The following is a 22,582-nucleotide window of genomic DNA, read 5'->3' as shown; positions in this document are numbered from 1 at the left end:
TCACTCTGAAGATGTTTCCTAGTTGGGTAATGAAACATAAACAACCAAGCTCACAGATCAGCTCACAAGAAACCCATCAACCCATCAGCTCACAAGAAACTGAACCACGTCTCAGTAGCAACAACTAGCCATTCAAACAGACCGGTATCAGACCATGTCTCAGAAGTAGCTGAACAAACAACACTAATTTACATCACACAGACGGTACTTCAAACCAAAGAGCATGTCTCGGTAACAACAGCCAGCCAATCGCACATCTGAAGTCAGACCACAACCCAGAAGTAGCTGAACAAACAACATCCACACTAGTTTTTATCACATAAAAGGTATTTCAAGGCTGTGACAGACGAGCACAGCTCAGTGTTTAAGCCATTGAGCCATCATGTCCCTTGGTCAATTGAGATCGTCTTAATGTCAAATCTGGGACTGGGTGTGATGGTGTCTTAGCAGCCGCTCCTGAACCCAGTGTCATTTCAGATTCTCATATCCTCTTTTGAGAACCTTTCTGACTGTCCAATGCCATCATTTCCATTAATATTAATATGTTATGCTTCCCTTGGAGATTCTTCTGAATAGATGCAGGTGCCGTTTAGTTCAGTTTAGTTTATTGTCATTGCACTCCATACAACAAAATTAAATGCCATCTTCAATCTAGATTGTAACTATGAAAATAAAACACAAACACACATCCTTCACATTCTATACAATTGAATTGAAAACCCCTGATATTGCATTAATATTGCACTCTCAGTGGCTAAGACGCTGAGCTTGTCGATCAGAAAGGTCGGCCGTTCAGCCGTTCGAATCCTTAGCGCCACGTAACAGAGTGAGCTCCCATTACTTGTCCCAGCTTCTGCCAACCTAGCAGTTTGAAAGCACATAAAAATGCAAGTAGAAAAACAGGGACCCCTTTGGTGGGAAGGGAACAGTGTTCCGTGAGCCTTCGGCATTTAGTCATGCCTGCCATATGATCACGGAGACGTCTTCGGACAGTGCTGGCTGAGCCACTTTGTAACGGAGATGAGCACCATTCCTTAGAGCTGGAAACGACTAGCACAGATGTACTTTTATACAGTAGAATTCAATAGAGTTACTGTCCTGGGATAGAAGCTGTTTTTCAACCTATTTGTCCTTGATTTTATTGTCCTGTACCATCTGCCAGATGGCAATAATTCAAAAAAAAAGGCTGCCCAGGATGAGATGGATCTTTGAGAATGTTTTGATTTTAAACTTGGTAAAACTCAGATGGTTTCTACTACCTCCTAGATATTGCAGCTCCATTATCTTCAGTTATTCTTTCTTTTTCATTAAAACAGGCAACCTTACTTGTGTGTCTTTAATTTCACGTTTAAGTCCAAAGCCCTGTAGCCTTTTTTTTGGTCTCTGTATGACAGTTATTCTAACTGTGTTAGGGTTTAATTTATTCTTTTTTTCCCTTTAGGGACAGATATGCATCAACTCTGCATCCAAAAATCTTTCAGTGTGACAAATTGGGTTTTCTTCCATACCATAACTCACCTGGGGTTTTACGTGCATTTTTTATGGCTAAATGATTTTGCAGATAAGTACCTGTGTTAAAGGGCTTCTCCCCAGAAATCATTCAGAAGGCTTGCATCAAGAAGATATCTTCTCAGGCTTGCTAAGTTTTGCTTCTCTCTGCTACCACGACTTATTCCTCTTGAATAATACGTCTATTATTCAAATATTGTTCAAATTCCCGATTCGTCTTTGTTGTCAGATCTTAAGCTTTTCGCTTTTTCATGGGTGTTATTTTGGTTGTGATTCAATTTGCTTTCTATCGAAGAAAAACACAGCCTGAATTTCTCAAACCACTTCAGTCCTGCTTCTTTAAGAGAGAGTTTGAATCTATGAACATTACAAAATAGCGGGGTTTTATTTCTCATTCTGCGTTTTGATTGGCATGGGATCACAGACACCTGAAACAGAAATAAGTCCCAGTGCCTGGCTAGCATGAATTCAAGCCCAGGGAAAGGTGTTTCTCCTTTCTTTTCTTTTTAAACAATTGTCCCACTTCATTTTGCTTCTATTTTGTGAGCTCAGATATTCAGTCCAATTTCTCCGTACTTTTCTTAATAACGGACTCATCTCTGGGACCAAATCTCATCCTACTTCATATGATTGTTACAGAGGTGGGTTGCAAAGGAGGTGACCACCGGTTTGGTGGGCGTGGCTTGGTGGCCATGCTTTGCGTGCGCACAGGTGAAAGAGGCTTTCCGTCTCAACTCCTGCAATCCTGCTCTCTCCCTGTCGCTTCAGCAGTTGGCGCACGGCCATTGGCTGTGCCGCGCAAAGCAGCTGCACTTCAGAAGCAGGGAATAAAGGTCAGCATAGAAGCCTGGGCAGGCGGGTAGGTCCAACAGCAGCTCCTCAGAGAGAATCAGTTTTGTCTCTGCTGACCTTTGGCGCTACCGGTACACCAGAACCAGGCCAAACCGGTAGAATAGACCACTGGATTGTTGCGATGTTTGCACTGGACTATAAATAGTCCTCATTTACTGACTGCCTCAGACAGCAACTGTTTGCATTTTCAATGGTGCTAAAAATAATTTTGCAAACAAATTTATTACTTTCATGGGTCTCTCTCTCTCTCTCTCTCTCTCTCTCCATCTGCCTCCCCCTCTCTCCTTCACCCTCTCCCTCTCCTCCCTCTCCTTTCCTTTCCTCCTCCCTCTCTCCTTCTCCCTCCCCCTCCCTCTCCGCCTCCTTTCTCTCTATCAACTACAGAGGCCTTCAGGAAGGCCTTGCCAGCTGCAGAAGAAATGGGCCGGCAAGGCAGGTGTCGGGGGTGTGTGAGGCCTGGCTATAACTGTTCAAAGGTAAGTAGTAGGGCAGCTCCACCAACCCCATCCCCACCCTAGCTTAATTTTTACCCATGCACTCTGGAGTGGGCGGGATCTTAATTAGGGCTTATTTTGGGGGGTAGGTTTTATATTGGGCACGTGTAAAAATCAAGCTAGGGCTTACTTTTAGGGTAGGTCGTATTTTCAAGGAAACAGGGTAGAAAAATAGGATTAAACATTTTAATAGAATGAATTGGTTGTATAAGTGTTGGAGGAGCAACAGAAACTTAGAAAACAACCAGTCACGATGAATTTGTACAATGCTGATATCTGCAGTCTTCTCCTGCTATCTCCTGTACAGGATTATTTGCAAAAGTCACTGAGACACAAATATTGTTTTCCTTTGTTCTTTCAGTATAAAAACTTGGCTGCAGCATTTCAACCACTGGCAACAAATTTTAGCATGGATGCAGCCTAATAAGCATTGTTCTTCCTTTTAAACATAATTGGACGTCCAAAGAAGGGAGAGAGAGAGAGAGAGAGAGAGAGAGAGAGATTGCAATAAATAGCACTCCTCAATCTGAATAATGTATTCTATGAGCCAAGATAAATTTGGGGACATTTGGTTTAGTTCTAGAAAGACAAAAGGACTTGGTATGATTTTGACAGGAAGAGATAAACAACATCATGCTCTGCATTTTAATATTCAAGATACTCAGGGAATTATTATGAACAAGACAATAAAGACGAGAAAAAGGAAAACATTTCATACAAATCATCTGGATCTTGAAAGATATCTTTATACTAAAGATGCTAAAACTCTGAAAATGGGTGCATTTCATAAATCACAACAATAAATTCTTCAGACCATCCAATTTAACAGTCTCCAATTAAAACTCAGCTCTATGTATACTCGACCCCAACAAAGAAGGAGTTTAAGAAAAAAAATGTTTTATCAACACTTCCAATATAATTTTAAAAGACAGGGCTGGAGTCGAGTCCCCAGGTGGACGAAAGCGAAAAAAGCTTCATATCCCAATACATTTTCAGTCGATTGTCTAGACCTCTTGGAAGACCAATGCATTCCAAAATGTGCTGGGCTGCAGATTTTTTTTTTTAAAAAAATCTTCTTTAGATTGCTATCCTTTCCCATGTGGGTTTTATTTTAATTTAAGACATTTTTATAGGGAGCAGGAGTAGTTCCATGTTCTTGGAAAAGTAGAAAAGGTTCCAATGACTTCAAATATGCTGATGGTTACTCATTTAGACAGTTTTAAAAGGAGACTGAATAAATCCATTGAAGATGGGCTGTTGATCACTATTAGGCACAATAGCTATTAATGATTATTTATATCTATCATTTATCTATCTACAGTATCTATCTATCCATCTATCTATCCATATCATCTATCTACAATATCTGCCTGTCTGTCTGTCTATCTACCTACCATCTACTGTATATCTATCTCTATATCATCTATGTATCTATCTCAATTTCTATCTATCATCTATCTATCATTTATCTATCTACAGTATCTATCATCTATGTTATCTATCTACAGTATCTATCATCTATGTCATCTATGTCATTAATCTACACTATCTATATCTATCTATCTATCTATCTATCTATCTATCTATCTATCTATCTATCTATCTATCTATCTATCTATCTATCATGAACCCACATATCACTATCCTCAGATGAAGTCTCCATGTACAAAATGGGAAGAACTATGTACAAAATCTCCAAAAATTTGGGTTCAGTATCCTCTGGAAGGCCATCTAACCTAGTTCCTGGAGGGAGGCTTTTTCTAAATCTGGGGGCCATAATAATAATTTAAAAACACTTCTTGGATTCAACCTCCCTCCTGTCACAAAACTAAGGGAATTTGGTAGTAGGCTAATAACCATGCCCAAATCCCTCCCCCCCAGGATGGATCCAAGTTATAGTAAATTTTCCAGATGATTTAGAAATCAAAATCAGTTTGATTCAACTGATTTTTGTAACCAACATGCAAACAGTCCAGTGCTGCTAACAGGATATCATGAGTTTGAAAGTGTCTACAAAGAGGGGAAAAGATTTCTCAGAGATCTTATGTCAAAGAATCAGGATCATGCATTAATTTACAGTTCAAAACATTTATTGTTCAAACCTGAAAACAAGAATCTGATCAACTAAAGTTCAACTCTGAGTCGGGATGAAATAAGGGTCAACAGAATTCAAGGGGAGTTGGACTTAGACTATTTGTGGGAACGTAACAACTCTGGGCTGGTGACTCATTTAACTCTACCACTCCCAGCTCTGCCTGCTGTATCCTTATAATTTAGCCCATTTAAAAACAAAACAAAAACAAAAACCTAAGTGCTCCACCTCTCCTTTTCACATAAAAAGGAATTCTACTCCATTATCCTGTTATGGATTTCTCCATGGTTGAAACCCTCAAATCTACCCCCAATTGAAAGGATCCCTCCATATCTCTAACCAGAGTAAATGGGGCTGCGCTGAAGGATATCTGGGGCTGCGCTGAAGGATATCTTAAATGACATACAATCAATCACACAGCAAGGTGTTGGATTCGGTGGTGGGATTCAAATTTTTTTACTACTGGTTCTGTGGGTGTGGTTTGGTGGGCATGACTTGGTGAGCATAGCAGGGGTAAGGATACTGCAAAATCCCCATTCCCTCCCCCACCCCACTAACCTGCTTCCCAGCTCCGTTCTCCTGTGCAGGGCAACCAAAGAAGACCCAGCCAATCAGTTAGGACTCGGGAGGCAGAGAAGAGATGGGGGCGGGGCCAGTCAGAGGTGACATTTGCTGGTTTTCTGAACTACTCAAAAATTTCCACTACCGGTTCTCCAGAACTGGTCAGAGCCTGCTGAATACCCACCTCTGCCAGAGGGTGACTCAAGGATTGGTTCCATGCCCGGATGCCCCCTCAGGCATCTGGAGAGCCTTCACTGTGTCCGCCTAGCGCCACAATCTGCTTCTCCAGCCTCATTGCTGTCTGTCATGGCCAATGGTTTCAGGTCACATCAGGGAATAGTTTTAGTAGCAGATGTAAAGATTCTTCCCTTCGAGTGATATCATGCAAAGTCAGTCAGCAAATCCTGCACTAAAAATAGAAGCCAGTTTCAAAGTTGGTAAGATTCCCTTTGTCGTCCCTTCACACTCTGAGGAGCCACGCTGTCTACCAGTCCTGGAGAAGCTTACAGGTAAGCCAAGCCGAGCCAAGTGAACAGGGAATTTGCTTTGCCAAAGGGATGGACTCCTTTCCCTTCAAAATTCTAGGCTAGGAAACCTGGTTAGAGGGATCTCAGCCATCTCTCACGGCAAGGAGGCAGCGGGGAACTTTTTAAAACAATTTTAATGCAAGCGCCAGAGGGATAGTCATTTGCAGGGGATAAAATGAGGTCATCTATCATTCCAAAATATGAAGCCGTTTCATCCCATCAGCTGCACTTTTTCATAGTTAAGAGTCCACCGATTTCTAAGCGGACCTTAAACCTGTTGGGGTGTGTGTGTGTGTCATCTCTAGCTATCGTTTTTCTGTATCTTACCCCTCCTTCCTTGTTTTCTTTCTTTAAGCACATTAGTTCTTTAACCCAAAAGTGCTTTTTTCAGGAGGCAACTGGATTTTCTTGGTTTTTTTTTTTCTTTTGAAGATGTTCCGCTTCTCATCCAAGAAGCTTCTTCAGCTCTGACTTGGATGGTGGGGAAGGGAAGGATTTATATTCCTTGCAGACAACTGGTCATTTGCATCCTTTTAGAGAGTCCTTGGGGCCACTTGGAGGTTTATCTGTGTCCTCAGGGTCACCTGAGTAGTTAGTTCTTTAGCTGACTTCTTCTGTAAAAGAGTTGCGTGCATTGGCCCCTCTGGCAGTCGTGGGGCTGTCAGCCTAGCGATCCCAACCAAGCCGATTTTCATATTAGCTCCTTGCGCTGAGAGTAAAAATACAAATGCAACCTAATCCCTCCAGAGGAAATAAATATGTCCTGAAAATAAAAATAGTGGGGGGTAGAAACACACTGCAGATCAAAAGGATTTGGTTGTTGTGTAGGAGAGAAGATAGGTCTGCTCTGGGTTGGTTCAAAAATAGTTTTATCTTTCCAGGACAGTAATCTTCATAACACCTGAGACCAGAGAAACATTTTTTTAAGAAAAAGAAATGTTGACATTTATAATGTTCCCCAATAAATCAGGCAAGGCTCAAGCTAGGCAGAGCTTTTAGTTATCCCTTTTTTCAACTCCTCCTCCTCCTCCTCCTCCCCTTTCTAATTTCTGCACGGATGTTCTGATTTTCACAGATTTATACAAGATTTATACCCCATTCCCTGAAATAATCCGTACTGAGTTTTCCCACGCATTGCATCATTTTGATCAAAGGATCTTCTTTTTCTTCTTTTTTTTCCCCCAATCCAAGCTCAAGCCAAATTCTTTTTCCAGTTCCACAGAAAGATCAGGTTGGAGGAAAGCCGCAACGTTTATTCAGAGAGTCCCATTCGGAATCTGCAAAATATCCATTTACAAATCTCTCCAGCCTTCCGAAAAGATGGCAGCTTGGTCCCACATTTTGCTTTTAAACATGTGGGCTCCAGAGCTGACTTGATAGGCAGAGGCTGGAGTTTTAAAAAGCAAAGCAAACATTTGGGACATTCCCGTCTCTCTAATTAAAGACTGAATACACTGGCACGCAGATTTTTGGAACTGACAGTGTGTTACCACCTGCCCCTTCCGAGATACGGACATCCTGATTGCCAAATTATTTAGCACGCCTCTCCTTTATTTTATTACACGTGGTCCCAGGTTCCAAAGTTAAAAATATGGTGGAGAAAACAAACTTGACAGAATTAATAATGAAAGAAACTGGACAATGTTTTTCAAGGGAGCAGCTCATCCTCCAATAGTACCTCAACAGGAAGAGAATTAAAATGTGTGATAAATTTGATTATGAACGACAAATGCTTTGGAGTGCACAAAGGGCAGTTTAACAATCCAGGGCTAAACCCACAACAGGACACAATACTGTACTTGCACTAGCTGGAAATTGACACACTGGAAATTTCTTTTAGGTAAAAATGCCTTCTGGCTTGAGAAAACCTCTGCAGCTTTCCTCTTCTGCTCTTTCTCTCTCTTTATCTTGGATTGATGAAGAAGCAGTGAGGAGCCTTTGAAGCAGGTTCTTTCCAAAATTATTTAATCCCAAGGAATATCTTCCAAAGTCAGGGAGATATTCACATTTTTTAGCAAGGGGCTTTCTGCCCTAATGACTGGCTCGGTGGGTGTGGCCACTGGACATTGCTGCTTTGCCCTAATTGCCCAAAAAAAAGATAATATACCAAAAAGTTGTTTATTATTTTGGGCATTTAATACTTAAATAAAAGACTGGGTGAAACCAGGCTTAATAGCAGTGACTGTGAGAGGGATCTTAGTGGGGTTTCTGGTGAGTTATGTGATTCTTATTATGTGGGTATTTGCCCTCGACAAGCACTTTATCTAGCTTGACACTTTTACGAAGTGTGAAGTGCTCATGGATGAATGCCCAGAAAAGAAAAAATCCAAAAAAGGGTCCATTTATTATTCTAGGCTGCTTGTCTTTTTGAGGTTATTGGGGGCTCTCTGAGCTCCACAGAGTCTTAGCTAAGGGCTCCCCTGAGCCCCTGCGAGCCCCCAGAAGCCCACCCCTGCCCAAAGCCCTAATTCAATGTTTCTCAACCTTGGCAGCTTTGAGATGGGTGAATTTCAGCTTTCAGAATCACTCAGCCAGTATGGATGGCTGGGGAAATTCTGGGAGTCCACTCACCTTAATGTTGCCCAGGTTGAGGAACACTGTCCTAAATCATTAGTCTGGCCTTCGTAATGGTCACTATTCTTCAATATGGAGAAGCCAGAATCTTCTCCTTGGCCCCGGAAAAAGCTAATCTGGGCATAGACAATTATCTGAGATGAAAATGGGTGACAGAGCAGATATTCAGATGATGCCCTGGGATGAAAAGGGATCATCTGTAGTGCTTTCACCATTCCCTACAAGTCTGATCAACCATTAAAAGTTCAAGAGTTTTGTCCAAAACAAAGAAAACTCTACCGATTGCACTGTCCTCCTCTTCCTGCACTCAAAGGAAACTGGAGAATGGGTAGATGATCAGAGCTACATTTGCTATGAGATACATGGCTTGCTCATGTTTCCCTCCCATGTTAAAGGCATGATGGAAGTGGACAGCTCTTTTCCATCACCTCCACCCCCCCCCAATTTATTTCCTTCAATCCATCCACAGGAAAGGATCAGGGTAGTCACATCCAGATGTTCAAAAGCCCCATCCCTTTTTCCCATGCCAGTGGTGGAGCTTTGATCATAGTTGTCATGGACACCATTTGGATCTCCCCAGATGCCTTGACTCCCATGGGAAAGAAGTTGTGTCGGTGCTACTTATTCTTTCATTCCTGGTACAAAGACTAATTCAGTGCTGTGGTTCGCTGGCAGCCTGTGCAGATGGCAGCAGAAACGGACAGTGGGGAAGAACAGGGACCAATCCAGGAGTCTGGGGAGGACTCAGACGAGGGTCCTGCATCCGATACAGAGATGGGGCCAGGACCATCTGGGAGTTATGTGCTGACTCCGGAGCCTCCAGAATCTGACAGCAGCAAGGCAGAGGAACAGAGGGAGCCTGTTCCCAGTGTGCACTTGCACAGAGCTGCCAGAAGGCAAGAGCAGCTAAGACAAAAGGGGTGATTCGGGAGTAAGGCTTGGAGCTGATTGCCCCTCCCCTAAGGTATAAAGGAAGTGTAAAGGTAGGAAAACCTTTGCAGGAAGCAAAGTCATTTGCTCTGATCAGTTTGGACTCTGAAAGCTGCGTGGTGAATTTGTGCTCAATTTGTTTTTGACTAATTGGGACTTTAGTTGTTGGCAGCAAGTCAGATAAGGTGCGTTCTTATCAGACGTCTTTCGAACAATTTCGGCAAGCGTCCCTGGGACTAATTATAACTGGTTAAGACTCATTCCAGGCTGTGAATGGTGATAATTCACAGCCATTGAACTAAAATAAAAGAGTTTTGGATTTTATATGTGTTTGTTGGTGTCTCAGGAAGCCTTGGTCAGAACCTTTAGGGAGGAGAAGACCACTGAAGGAAGCAGCTCATCCTCCAATAGTACCTCAAATAATAACTGAAGCATTTGTTGCAATTAAAGTAATGATAGGTTGTAATTGCTTATTATGAGGTGGGCATAAAACATCCACGCTGTGTATAGCTGTTGTGGAGCTGCTGCATCATTTCCAGCTTCCAGCTTCCTTGTCTCTTTCCCATAGAGGTCATCAGCAGATCTGCACATAATGGCTTTAAGCAATATTTAAAAGGGGGAGGCAGTCCTCTCATTTCTTCTTAAAAACGCAGTAAACAAGGAAGGAAATAATCATGAAAATCCAAACAGATTTCACTGCAAGATTGGGATGGAAATCAATCAATCAGAATAGAGCCAGAAGGGACTGTGGAGGCCTTCTAATCCAACCACCTGCTCAACAGGACCCTATACAATTTCAGGCAAGTGGTTTCCAATCTCTTCTTGAAAAACCCCCAAATGGGCATTTCTGCAAAATAATAAGATAGCAAACAAAAGTAGCCTGAGGTTGTAACTCCCAAAAGTTAGGAGGACTCATCCAAAGCTTCATGTTTGAGGATGTGTTGATTCTTTATAAAATATTTGGTTTCTTTGTCATGAGTTGTCATTCTCTGCTTCATATACTGGCTCAGCTGCTGGGCTAGAAATGAAGAAATGATGAGTTTAGCCCTCTCTTAAGAGCATAGGAGATGCCAGCTGCGTGCCTTTGGGCTAATCACCAGGAAACAGTGAATTCTAGTCCCGTCTTAGGTATGAAAGCCAGATGGGTGCCTTTGGGCCAATCACCAGGAGTTGGTGAGTTCTAATCCTGTCTTAGGTATGAAAGCCGTCTGGGTGCCTTTGGGATGATCACCAGGAGTTGGGGAGTTCTAGTCCCGTCTTAGGTATGAAAGCTGGCTGGGTGCCTTTGGGCTAATCATCAGGAGTTGGTGAGATCTAGTCCCATCTTAGGTATGAAAGCCGGCTGGGTGCATTTGGGATAATCACCAGGAGTTGATGAGTTCTAGTCCCATCTTAGGTATGAAAGCCGGCTGGGTGTGTTTGGGACAATCACCAGGAGTTGATGAGTTCTAGTCCCATCTTAGGTATGAAAGCCGGCTGGGTGCATTTGGGATAATCACCAGGAGTTGATGAGTTCTAGTCCCATCTTAGGTATGAAAGCCGGCTGGGTGTGTTTGGGACAATCACCAGGAGTTGATGAGTTCTAGTCCCATCTTAGGTATGAAAGCTGGCTGGGTGTGTTTGGGACAATCACCAGGAGTTGATGAGTTCTAGTCCCATCTTAGGTATGAAAGCCGGCTGGGTGCCTTTGGGCCAATCACCAGGAGTTGCTGAGTTCTAGTCTCATCTTAGGTATGAAGGCCAATTAGAATGCCTCTGGGCCATTTCCCCCTCCCTCCAGACCAACCTTCCTCGCAGGGTTGTTGTTGTTGGGAAAAAGAGGAAGAGGAAAGGATATTAGTATGTTTACCACTTTGAGTTATTGATAAAAATAATTAAGGCAGGTTAAAAAAAATCTGAAAAACTATTGTCATGGAGAAAATGGGAGGTGAGAGCATTAGGCCTATGAGCCACCCTGAGATCACCCAAAATAAAGGCAGAATATAAGATGTTTCCAAAAAAAAATACCCCAATGGTTTGAGAACATTACTCTATGCAATACAGTATAACTAGCAATGAAAAGGAATTAATTTTCAACCCCTGCTTTTCTTTAATATTTTACGATATTGAATCCTTCAGCAGATGTCTCTTATTAGTCTCCTGGTTTTAATATATTTAAATGTAAACACTGGTTTTGATTTTCAATGGCCTCCTAGACTATCATATAATTTATGGCTCTATGGTTTAACTCTCCTGGATTGGGGTTTTCTTTACACTGGAATCCTGTCTAAATCCTGCCTACACTGGAATCCTGTCTAAATCCTGCCTATGATAGCTTGAAATAAATACGTTTCCTGATGGAATTTGAACTTCGGGATTCCAACTTTCAGCTTTTAAACTAATCTTCCTATTTTGAAATAAAAACAAACCCTTGTCTGAAAGGAAATAGGACAATACTGACGTTTCTGAAAATTTTCCATCCACTTACAACTTGGATCAAAAATTGTTCGAATCATCGTCTTCTTGTCAAGTAGGAAGAATATATTACACTAAAATGTAATTATTTATTCCAATGACACATTTAATCTTTTGGGCATAATGTCAATTTAGGTTGAATTATCCAGCTGAGGGTGGCTGGAGAAACCCATTCATTCAACTTCTTTTCTCTTTTGGCTTTTTCTTTCATTTCAGGACCTATTAAGTGATTAAAAGAGAATGTATTTTTCCCACACCAGAGTTCATTTTTGGCTCACTATAAAGAGTCTATGATTACATATATATTTTTTGCAAATAAATGATTGTACTCCATGTTCCATGGCATATGTAGCAATGATACCTTAATACAACCAATGCTGACATTTCAACAGATTTTAAATATAAATAAATATATTTATGCACATGCAAAATGTAGTCACTGAACCAGTAGTAACACGGGTTGAATCCCACCTGTTGAGGTAATTCCCCGTTAGGAGAATGAGCGCATACAGGGAGACGTATAGAGAGTTGGAATAATACACACAGAGCACACAGATATACTGTATGTAGGTTTTTACTTCCAGAAAGGTTTAAGCAAAGTCCAAAATAGGCAGTCCAAAGTCATTCACAGGTGAAATCAGTCAGTTTTTCAATCCAGGGATAATCCAAATATCAAATTCCAGTGTCAAAAACAGTTCAGTATCAGACTTACATTAAATCCAGTAATATCATTCAATTAGAAGAAATGGAGCAACGGCAATACTTTCCAACAGAAGGAAACAGAGATACACTCACACTCTCTTCTGAGACTCAGACTAAAACAACCCAGGTTTCTGGCTCCATCTTATGGCCGTTTGAGAAACCACACCTAATTACAGTTTTGCATTTTCTTAAAGTTACAGTTTTAAAATGTTTACCTTGGTTTATATATTTCTAACCCAAATAGCTGTTAGGTGACTCATATTCCTAACACCATCCCTGCCTAAAATCCAGTCTATCTCCAGATAGGGCTCTCCTCCAGATTCCCAGATCTTGCTGTGGGGCTTTGAATCGATGGCTTTTGAATCTGGCTGTAAAAAAAAACATCTGGAGAACCTCAGAGCTCCAGAGCCCTGGAGGTTGTAAACTTTGCCTGGGAAACCCTGTTTATTCTTGCCTGAGAGTTGGAGAGAGTCAGCCAAACGTCTAGTCCAGAGAAATTTTGGTGGCAATTTCCCCTCTTCGCCATCCAGTCTGAGAAGTTTCTCAAAGGTAACCAACATGCCAATGCCATTCCATTCATTGTTTTTGAGTAGTTTTGCCTTGTACTGTACATTGTTGTAGAAATCCAGAGTCTCTTTGCCAGTTGAACTGTCTAACAATGGACATTCTATCAAGCAATCTCCAGGTTGAATCTTCTGGCAGAACCAAACAGGCAGGTTTGGTGAGTCCCAGCCAGAGATCTTACGAGGCAAGGAGAATCAAGGTGGCCTTTCAAAGATTAGGGTTTGAAATTGAGGGAGCTCCTTCTTTCTTGGCATTAAAGCCCATTTTTCCTTGAAAATGAATCTTAAAGGGGGTTTCAGCTGGACAGAAGGAGCTTCAATATTAATAAAGAACATCTGCCTACTTCAGGTCCTTGGGAAGAGCTCAACAGATGGATAAGCATGTCCAATCTAGTCTAAACATTTGTGTCATGCTCTTGTTGGAGTCTGACTCTGAGGGGGAGATTGAGCAGCTGACAGGGAGTGGGAGTGTGGCTCTGGAGGAAACAGGGGAAGGCCACAGTCCAGCCGGGCATTCAGAGGAAGACCCAGGGCCATCCCCTCTTCATCCTAGGGCATGTAGGGAGGAATGGAGAAGGGAGCAACATGGCCTATGGGAGAGAAAAAGGTCCTGGGTCAGCTGCAGCTGAGAGAACAGGATATAAATTGGGCGTTTTACATAGTTCCTTGCTGGAAGCCAAGTATGCATTATCTTTGTCAAGGCTTATCTAGGTTTTGGCGTCCTCCCAACTGTGATTGCTGTATTATCTTGTGGAAGTGCAATTTATCATCCTGGCCTGCCATGTTAATTACTTCAGTGTGGTTTGTGTTGGGTTTTTTTTTATTTCTAACTATCTTTTCTTTGAGTTCGGACTGCATTTACTCCCTTCTTAGACTGTTTTTGGAAGAGTTTGATATCCAGCCGAGGATAATTGGACATTGGGGCCCAAGTTGGAGGCATTAAAGGGAATTTATTTTACTTTTGTGACTGTTATTTTTGTGTCACGTCCCGGATCATCACAATCTGGCTGACTCTGCGACCAACCATAGTAATACTACTACTAAAAATTTATGAAACAAGTATGGTCTCCAATTCTCAGCAACTTTGGGTGGCTCAAAACAAACAAATTATAATCAAATCAATAAAACATAAAAGATAAAGATAAAAGGTAGCTAGCCCGATGAAGCAAAGGCCCCAGTCTCCTTCTCTAAAGGCCTGGGTGAAGATTCAGGTCTTCATGGTTCTTCTAAACAATAACAGAATTGATGTCTATGGTGATTCTCAGTCATCCAAGCTATGGTTGTCCGAAAGGTGCTTTTTCAAGAGGCAACTGGACTTTCTGGTTTTTTTTCTTTGAAGACATTTCACTTCTCTTCCAAGAAGATTATTCAGTTCTGACTTGGATGGTGGGGAATGGAAGGATTTATACTCCTTGCAGACAGCTAGTCATTTGCATCCTTTTAGAGGATCATTGAGGCCACTGGGAAGTTTATCTGTGTCCTCAGTGCAAATGGGTGTGAAGCCTTCTTGGAACTGTTGAAAGTGCTGTGTTTTTCACAGGACGCTCTTTTGAAGACAGCAAAGTCCACATTTTGGACAGAGAGGACCTCTGGTTTGAAATGGGGGTCAAAGAGGCCATCTTATGTCAAGATTGAACAGCCTTCTTTCAACAGAGGGGAGGTATACAACATCATCTATTTCCAGTCTACAACACAGTCCTTTCAACAGGTCCATGAAGGCTCCACGCCCATTTGCACCACTCAGGTGACCCTGAGGACATAGACACACCTACAAGTGGCCTCAGTGACCCTCTAAAAGGATGCAAACGACTAGCTGTCTGCAAGGAATATAAATCCTTCCATTCCCACCATCCAGTCAAAGCTGAAGAAGCTTCTTGAAGCGAAACGTCTTCAAAGAAAAACCAGGAAGTCCAGTGCCTCTTGAAAAAGGAATGGACCCATCTACATCTCAAGAGGAACCTCGTTCCAGAGGGCAGGAGAAGGCACATTTCCAAGTCCCAACAAAAGTTTAATGGTTTAATCAAAGGAAGCTGAAGTGCACCAAGCCTCCAAGATTAAATTCGGCCATGAAGATGCTATAGACAGGGGTTGCCAACCTTAGGGACCACCAAACTCATAATTTTAAATCCTGAGGACCACTAATATGAATTTTGATTGACGGTGGCTTGCTGATGTTGATGGGGGAAGAGGGAGGGAGGGAGAGGGAGGGGGGAGGGGGGGAGAGAGAGAGAGAGACTGAGACTTTTGGCTTCATGCAAGGAAAACAGCAGAAGCAGCAGAAGTCTTTCTTTCTCTCCCCCAAACTCCACCAGAAATGAGTCTTTGTGAGACTTGTTGCACCGGCACAGCCTCTTGGAGCAGGATGCCTTGCAGGGTCCCAAAGATTCATTTCTGGTGGAGTTTGGAGGAGAGAAAGACAGACTTTTGCTGCTTTCCTTGCGTGCAGCCAAAAGCAGAAGAAATGGAAAGAAGCAGCCCAGTGGCCAGGCAAGGCATGTGGGGTGAGTGGTGCAAGTTCCCCTCACCCTTCCACCTTCCCCTCACTACCTTGTGTTGTTCGCAATGCAAGTGATGCAAGCCTTGTGTTCCCGCACAGCCTGGATTAATTGCTTTGGGGGGTGTTTTGGAGATGACATTTCTCTGCAGACCACCAAAATTTTCTCGTGGTCCACAACCCACTGGTTGGCGACCACTGCTATAGAAGATATCTCAAGTAATCGAGCCCTGTGTCACAGATCAACCTTCATAATGAAGGCCTGCCCTCAACCTTTTCCCCATTAGAAGAATTTCTTTTGCCTGGTTCCTAAGAATTACTTTTCCAACCACTGCTCTCAGGTAATCCAGGGACTCAGAAGATCTACCTGCCTGTATATTTCCCACCTTCTCACCTTTTGCTTGTGGTTTATTCCAGGATCCGGGCTTTCTACGTGCCAGCCTTGGACTCTTGAGACCAAATGTCTTCATCTGCGGTAAAATCTAGAAAAATAAGTGCTTACACAGCAGTTAAGGTAGACCCCGAGAGTGACTACTGTACACCTGGAGCGTTTGATTTGGAGAGGCTCTTCTGGAAAGGAAGCCCCGAATACACACATGTCAATGAAGTCTGGCCCAACCTCTACATAGGAGACGAGTAAGTTGTGTCAAAAAGTGTCTTGGGAGCAAAGAGATTTTTCATTCCAGGTAATCCTTGACTTATGAGCCCAAACTTTCTTTTGGTAAAAGGACACCATTGTTAACTGAGTTCTGCTCCATCTTATGGCCCTTCCTGCCATCATTGCTGAGCAAATCACTGCAGCTGCTAAATTAATCATACTGCAGCTTGTGAAATGAATCTGGTTTCCCAATCAACTTGGCTTGTCAGAAGATCGCGAAAACTGATCACGTCATCCTGGGACACTGCAAGCGTCATAAATATAAACCAGTTGCCAAGTATCTAGATTGTGATCGTGTCTTATCCAGATGTTGCAACAATTATAAGTGTGGGAAAAACAGTCAGAAGTAACTTTTTTTCAGTGCCATTGTAACTTCGAACAATTGTAAGCAAATGGTGTAAGTCAAGGGCTACCCATATGGATCTATGACAATTCACCATGGCCAACTTGCCATGGCTACCTCAGCACAACCAATTTGCCACAGCCAACTCGCTGCAAGACAACTTGCCATGGCTATCTCGCCACAGAAGAACTTGTGTTATGTATTGTAGATAATTGTCAGTTGAAGGTTTCGTTCTGGTCCTCTGTTGGAGCGGGAAAATACTCTCTCCTGATTGGCTGTTGGCTGATTAGTTCCCTTTAAAAGGAGCTATGTGAGCCAGAGAGCGATAAGTTGCCGCACAGGCAGTATTGAATAAAGAGCTGTTAGAAATCACCCTGGCCCCACCTCCATTTTTTGCCCAGAATTTAACAACTTGCTACAGGACAAGAGTTACACTCATACCAAAGAAATGTGGGATAGAATCATTAAAGAAAGGGTGCAGAAGGAGGGACAGAATGAAATGTGATTGGCAAAACTTAAAATAATTTTTATTTATTTTAAATAATGAAATAGAATAGTTAATTTGTTCTGCAGTGAGTTGTCCCACAGCAAGTTGGCCATGATGAGTTGGCTGTGGAGAGTTGGCCATGCCAAGTTGGTCATGGTGAGTTGTCCCACAGCAAGTTGGCCATGATGAGTTGGCTGTGGAGAGTTGGCCATGCCAAGTTGGTCATGGTGAGTTGTCCCACAGCAAGTTGGCCATGATGAGTTGGCTGTGGAGAGTTGGCTATGCCGAGTTGGTCATAGTGAGTTGTCCCACAGTGAGTTAGCCATGCCGAGTTGGTCATGGTGAGTTGTCCCACAGTGAGTTGGCTGTGGCAAATTGTCCCTTCCCACCTGTATTGTACATCCGAAGCAGGGAAGGTTGCAAAAATCCAGGTGACCACCGTGACTGTGGGATCAGAACCCTGGTCGCTTTTGAACATGTCACACAAAGAGGGGAAAAAAAGATGGGACTCGTATGGTCGCGGGCAACCTTTTGGGATTTTTGTCCAATAAAAAAAGGCCATTTCTGCTTCAACCCCAGGAAAACTGCCCTTGATCGGTACAGCCTCCAGAAAGCTGGCTTCACCCATGTACTCAACGCAGCGCATGGACGATGGAATGTGGATACTGGGCCTAATTACTACGCGGACATGGCCATCCAGTACCACGGAGTGGAGGCTGATGACCTTCCCACCTTCAACCTGAGCCAGTTCTTCTACTCTGCTGCCGAGTTCATCCACGAAGCACTCCAGGATGAGACCAGTAAGCCCACCTACGCTGGCAAGCCACTGAGGTTCATTCCGCGCTGGTATAGGTTCATTCCGCGCTGATAGCTTCTCTTATACCTTGGTTTGAGGAATCCTTAGGGGGGAAATGCTTTTCACCAGATCAAAGCTATAACCATACAGTACAGCCAGTGGTGGGTTTCCAAATTTCCCCCTACTGGTTCTATGTATGGGTGCGCTTCGGCAATAGCATGAATCAGCGAAGCTCCGCACGCACACAGCACAAATACAGAGCTCTGTCAATCTGGTGAGCTGCCTGGAATGTTTTTAAGCTCAGCTGAGGCACGGCAATCTATGCGAATAAGTTGAGCTAAAAAAAACACAAGGAAATATAGGAGAGGTAACAGTGGGGGCAGATGGGCGGGCCAGCCAGAGGTGGTATTTGCCAGTTCTCCAAACCAGTAAAAATTTTCACTACCGATACGCCAGAACCAGTTCGAACCGGCTGAATACCACCTCTGAGTACAGCCCCTACCCATCTGGGGCTGTTCATCTCTTTAAAAAAATTCAGATATCAGGATAAGAAAATTCAGAGTCCTTATGCTCAAAACTCTTTTAAGCATCCTGAGAGCAAATGGCCAAGGCTTTCTGTTAAACAGGTGACCAAACTCACTCCCACATATAAACCTCTAGAAAGCACTAATGTTTTGAAAAACTGCCCATTGTAGACAACTTCCGGGTGAAGAATCTGTAAGAGGCACAAGGATCTTGAGTTGGGTTGTATTACTTGTTTTCATCCTACGTTCCAACTTTCAAGCCTAGAGTAGGACCAGGGGCTTCTGCAGGGGGAGTCAAAAATGTCAAGATGGCCTGCATCTTGATATGTGAAGTTACAGTATTACCATCCAGAAGATAAAGTCACAGGTGCACTGTTTATTCCTTCTTCGGATTGAGCTCAATTTTACCCACATGACTTTTAGGTGATGGTTGATAAAATCTTCGCCGTTGCTCTGATTGATTTTTTTTAGACTAGAAAATGACATAAAATGGTCTTGTACATTTAACAGCATAAGAAAAAAAATTGAAGTGTATTCCTAATTTGTGAGAAAACAGACCACAACTAAGAAATGGAGGACATATATATATATCCTCTCTCTTGCTTTCCCCCTCTCTCTCCCTCTCCCTCTCTCTCTCCTTCGTTCTGTCTCCATCACTCGCTCTCAATCTCCTGCCTCTCCATCTCCCTCTCCCTCCCCCCTCTCCCTGTTGCCCCTCCCTCCGTCTCCCGGCTCCGTCTCCATTTCTCTCACTCTCTCCACCCCCCACAAGCTATATCTAAACTAGCATTTACACCACTGAAATGTGGCTTAACTCTATCCCTGTTTGCTTGTCCATCCAGCACTGTACTGGATTCTTTAAAAGACAGTTACCATTGGATCCTAAGAAATTCAAGATCCTTGCACATGCTGAGATCCCTGTAGATCTGTACACTGCCCAAGATCAAGCCAGCACAAAGTTTCTGATGCCAAATCTCAGTCTCTCTGTGTTTTGGTTTCTTCACGTTTACAGACAAGATCCTGGTCCACTGTGCCATGGGGCGTAGCCGCTCAGCAGCCTTGGTCTTAGCCTATCTGATGATTTACAAGCACATGACCGTGGTGGATGCCATCGGCCAGGTGCTGAAGCACAGATGCATCCTTCCGAACCGCGGATTCCTGAAACAGCTCCGGGAACTGGACATAAAGCTGGCCTTGGAAAGGAAAAACGGCACCAACCAGCTCAACGGTAGCAAAGAGCAAAATTCCCACGCAGAGATTTAACATTCCGTTTCTTTGAAAATAAGTAGTGACAAAATAATCAAAGAGTGTGAAACCATTAGGTAAAGAGCGTCATTTGTTATCAACGAAGGAAGGGACGAGGCGGGAGTCGAGAGGTGGATGTAATCAGAAGCCCTTCAAATGGCTTCAGTTATTTTCAGCTTGATTATATGCAAAGGAGGAGCGGTGGAGGGCGGCCTTTCAATAGGGAGCCTGCAGAAGATGAGGAAGGCAGCTCTTCTGCAGAAAAGAAGGGCGGAACCTGCAAGAAAGCCTCATGATGGTACTGCATTTATCAGTGTACAGTGTACAGAAAGGGAAGACATACAGTGTGTAAGTCTGGGTCGAACTGTGGAGTCCTGGGGACGTTCTGAACTTGGTTGTTGCTTTGCAGATGTTTTATTACCCAACTACCCTGTTTCCCTGAAAATAAGACCTACCCCCAAAATAAGCCCTAGCATGCATTTTACGCCTGTGCCTAATATAACCCTTACCCTCAAAATAAGCCCTACTTAAGAGCCTGCGCAACTGGCTGGCCACCCATTCCATCTGGTTGCTCGCAGTGCCATGGCCACGAGGTGAGGCAGGGTAGTGATGGAGCTGCCCTAGGCACCCAGCACCGGTTTACCTCAGACCCCGCAGCCAGGCCACCCATGCCCTGACATCTGCCTCATGGCAGCAGCACCAGTACTCATGTGCAGCAAGACATGGTGTGCTTGTTCCCCAGCCATGAGGCGAGGCAGGTGTCAGGGCACGGGTGGCCTGGCTGCAGGGGCCCTGAAGTAAACCTTGCAGGGCACATGGGGCAGGTCCACCCTCTGCTTCACGGTGACGGCACTGGCATACCACACAGCCTCCTGCCCCACTGCGAACAAGCAGAAGAAGTGGGCCTCCTGTACATGGGGGAAAAAATAAGACCCCTCCCAAAATAAGCCCTAGTGCTTATTTTGCAGCCCAAAAGAAAATAAGACCCAGTCTTATTTTTGGGGAAACATGGGTAAGTAACATCACCAGGGCACTGATGTATGTAAGCAAGTCTGCACCCAACCTCAGAGCGTACCAAGGAGTCCCAGAATGTGCAAAAAGAAGAGCAACCTACTTGAGAGAAGCAAATAAATCAAAAACAGATCATCATCATCATCATCATGATCTTAAATCACTCCACTGAGGGATGAAATCCTTTGGGTCATTAACTATCTACTAACCACATTGGAGGAGCATGTTAGATTATAATCCATAAACTTGAATAAAGAAATCTTCATTTTGTAGTGGATCGATTTAGGATCTTCACCATCAACACTAACACCACCAACAAATCAAGGTTAACACACTTAATTATTTTCTTCTGGGGGATGATGATTTGCACTTCACTTGGGTGTTCTTCTGTTTTGGAAGTACACCAGTGAAGCACAAGTCATCACCTCCAGAAGCAAATTAGCAGGACCAACTTAGGTTGCCCACACATATTTTTGTGGGAGTTTTGTTAAGAGAGAGCAGTTGAATACTTGCTGAACTTCTCCTGGGAAGTTCTTGGCATAGATGGTGGTCAGGTACTCACATTGGTTCCCACCAAGTTTCTGGGCAGAATTGTTTTAGATACCTTGTCACCCATCTGCACGCTGGACTATACTTAACCTTTCCTCAATATCATTTGGAAATATTTTGGATTTGTCTATTTTAATAATATGATATTCAGTGGGCAATGATTACAAAACCCATAATCGCTTTGTCAATGACCGACACTGTTTCTGGAGATATGGAGAAATATTTCAAATTCTTAAATGCTTCAAGCACAACCAGTTTTCAACACTGAACACATTTTTTTCTTGGTCAGGTTTAATTTCAGTTATTTATTTTCAGTAGATCATCATGTTCTGATCCAAACCTTGTTCCGAGTAAACAAACACCAAACAGAGATAAAAGCAAAACCTTTTAATGCCTCTCTGCGAATTCCGTTAATTCATGGTTAAAAGGCTATTAAAACTAAATGTCTCTGATAACAACGAGCTTGGGCAAGGTTGTGCAAGGCTGCCAAAAGCACTAGATTAAGTTGCCAAGAAATATTCCAAACAAAAAGTCTTCAAACACAAATCAAGATAGTCCGAACTTCCACAAGGCTTGAAGTGCAAGAATTTCTTTGCTTCCTGCAAAGAATCCCACCTCTGAGGGCTAGCTTTTATCCCTTAAGGAAAGGGGCCATTACTTTGAAGCCTTACTCCTGAGTCTCCCGTGCTGCTGCAGCTCTTTCTTACAAACAGCCCTGCACGCACGTGCACTGGGCACAGGCTCCTCAGGAACCTCTTCATCACTGCTACCAGCCTTCACGATCTCCGAAGGCAGCACTCCACTCCCTGATGGTCCTGGCCCCGTCCCTACACCACATGCAGGCCCCTCATCTGAGCCCTCACTCTCCGAGACCTCAGTAGTCCGCACCTGCTGCCGGCGAAGCACATCATGTCTTCCAGACATCACTTCTGGACATCTAAAGCCACAGCAGATGAACCTAGAAGTGAGGTATTGTGATATCTGCATGTTGGCACTTTACCCCAAACTTTCTTTGATCGTTGTCCAAAATGACAATATGGAGAGCAATGGGGTTAAACTGTGAGGTAGTTATTAACGTAGGTCATTGGCCTTCACAACTATTGATCTAAAAAGGAAACTAAAAACACAACCTCGGGCACTGCAACTATCATAAATACGAGCCAGTTGCCAAACACCTGAATTTTCATCACGTGACCCTGGCGGTGCTGCAATGGTCA

The 22,582-nt window shown here is 43.3% G+C and overlaps 2 protein-coding genes and 1 long non-coding RNA gene across 3 annotated transcripts in view; 2 read left to right on the top strand and 1 right to left on the bottom strand.

The window, feature by feature from the left end:
* Nucleotides 1-3,294, top strand: part of LOC113416358 (dual specificity protein phosphatase 13B-like) — a 39,858-nt gene extending 36,564 nt beyond the window's left edge. The window contains exons 4-5 of the mRNA XM_087963899.1: nt 2,746-2,837; nt 3,217-3,294. Coding sequence (XP_087820025.1) covers nt 2,746-2,837; nt 3,217-3,279 — 155 coding nt within the window. The 3' untranslated portion in view covers nt 3,280-3,294. The remainder of the gene's footprint in view (nt 1-2,745; nt 2,838-3,216) is intronic.
* On the bottom strand, nt 3,028-6,803 carry LOC148130796 (uncharacterized). Its single transcript, XR_015749319.1, has 3 exons — nt 6,363-6,803; nt 5,693-5,917; nt 3,028-3,294 (listed from the first exon to the last, which is right to left on the bottom strand). It is a non-coding gene; the product is annotated as an uncharacterized LOC148130796 (long non-coding RNA).
* Nucleotides 5,877-21,084, top strand: LOC113416373 (dual specificity phosphatase 29-like). The gene is made up of 4 exons (XM_026674192.2): nt 5,877-6,017; nt 16,170-16,388; nt 17,820-18,040; nt 19,573-21,084. Exons 2-4 carry the CDS (start codon nt 16,213-16,215, stop codon nt 19,821-19,823), a joined length of 648 nt encoding a protein of 215 aa, XP_026529977.1. The 5' UTR covers nt 5,877-6,017; nt 16,170-16,212; the 3' UTR covers nt 19,824-21,084.
* Nucleotides 21,085-22,582: the final 1,498 nt, after the last annotated feature.

Source organism: Notechis scutatus, chromosome 4 (genome assembly GCF_049901735.1).
Source record: "Notechis scutatus isolate UNSWTSFEM ecotype Mainland chromosome 4, rNotScu1.2, whole genome shotgun sequence".
Classification (NCBI taxonomy): domain Eukaryota; kingdom Metazoa; phylum Chordata; class Lepidosauria; order Squamata; family Elapidae; genus Notechis; species Notechis scutatus.
Note: the sequence above shows the minus strand (reverse complement) of the source record. Positions and strands in the feature narration are given on the sequence as shown.

Excerpts from the sequence above, each read along its gene's own strand:
- LOC113416373 (XM_026674192.2), top strand. The coding sequence starts at position 16,213 with ATGTCTTCATCTGCGGTAAAATCTAGAAAAATAAGTGCTTACACAGCA. Across the intron at positions 16,389-17,819 it reads AACCTCTACATAGGAGACGA|GAAAACTGCCCTTGATCGGT; the intron begins GTAAGTTGTGTC and ends CTTCAACCCCAG. Across the intron at positions 18,041-19,572 it reads AGCACTCCAGGATGAGACCA|ACAAGATCCTGGTCCACTGT; the intron begins GTAAGCCCACCT and ends TCACGTTTACAG.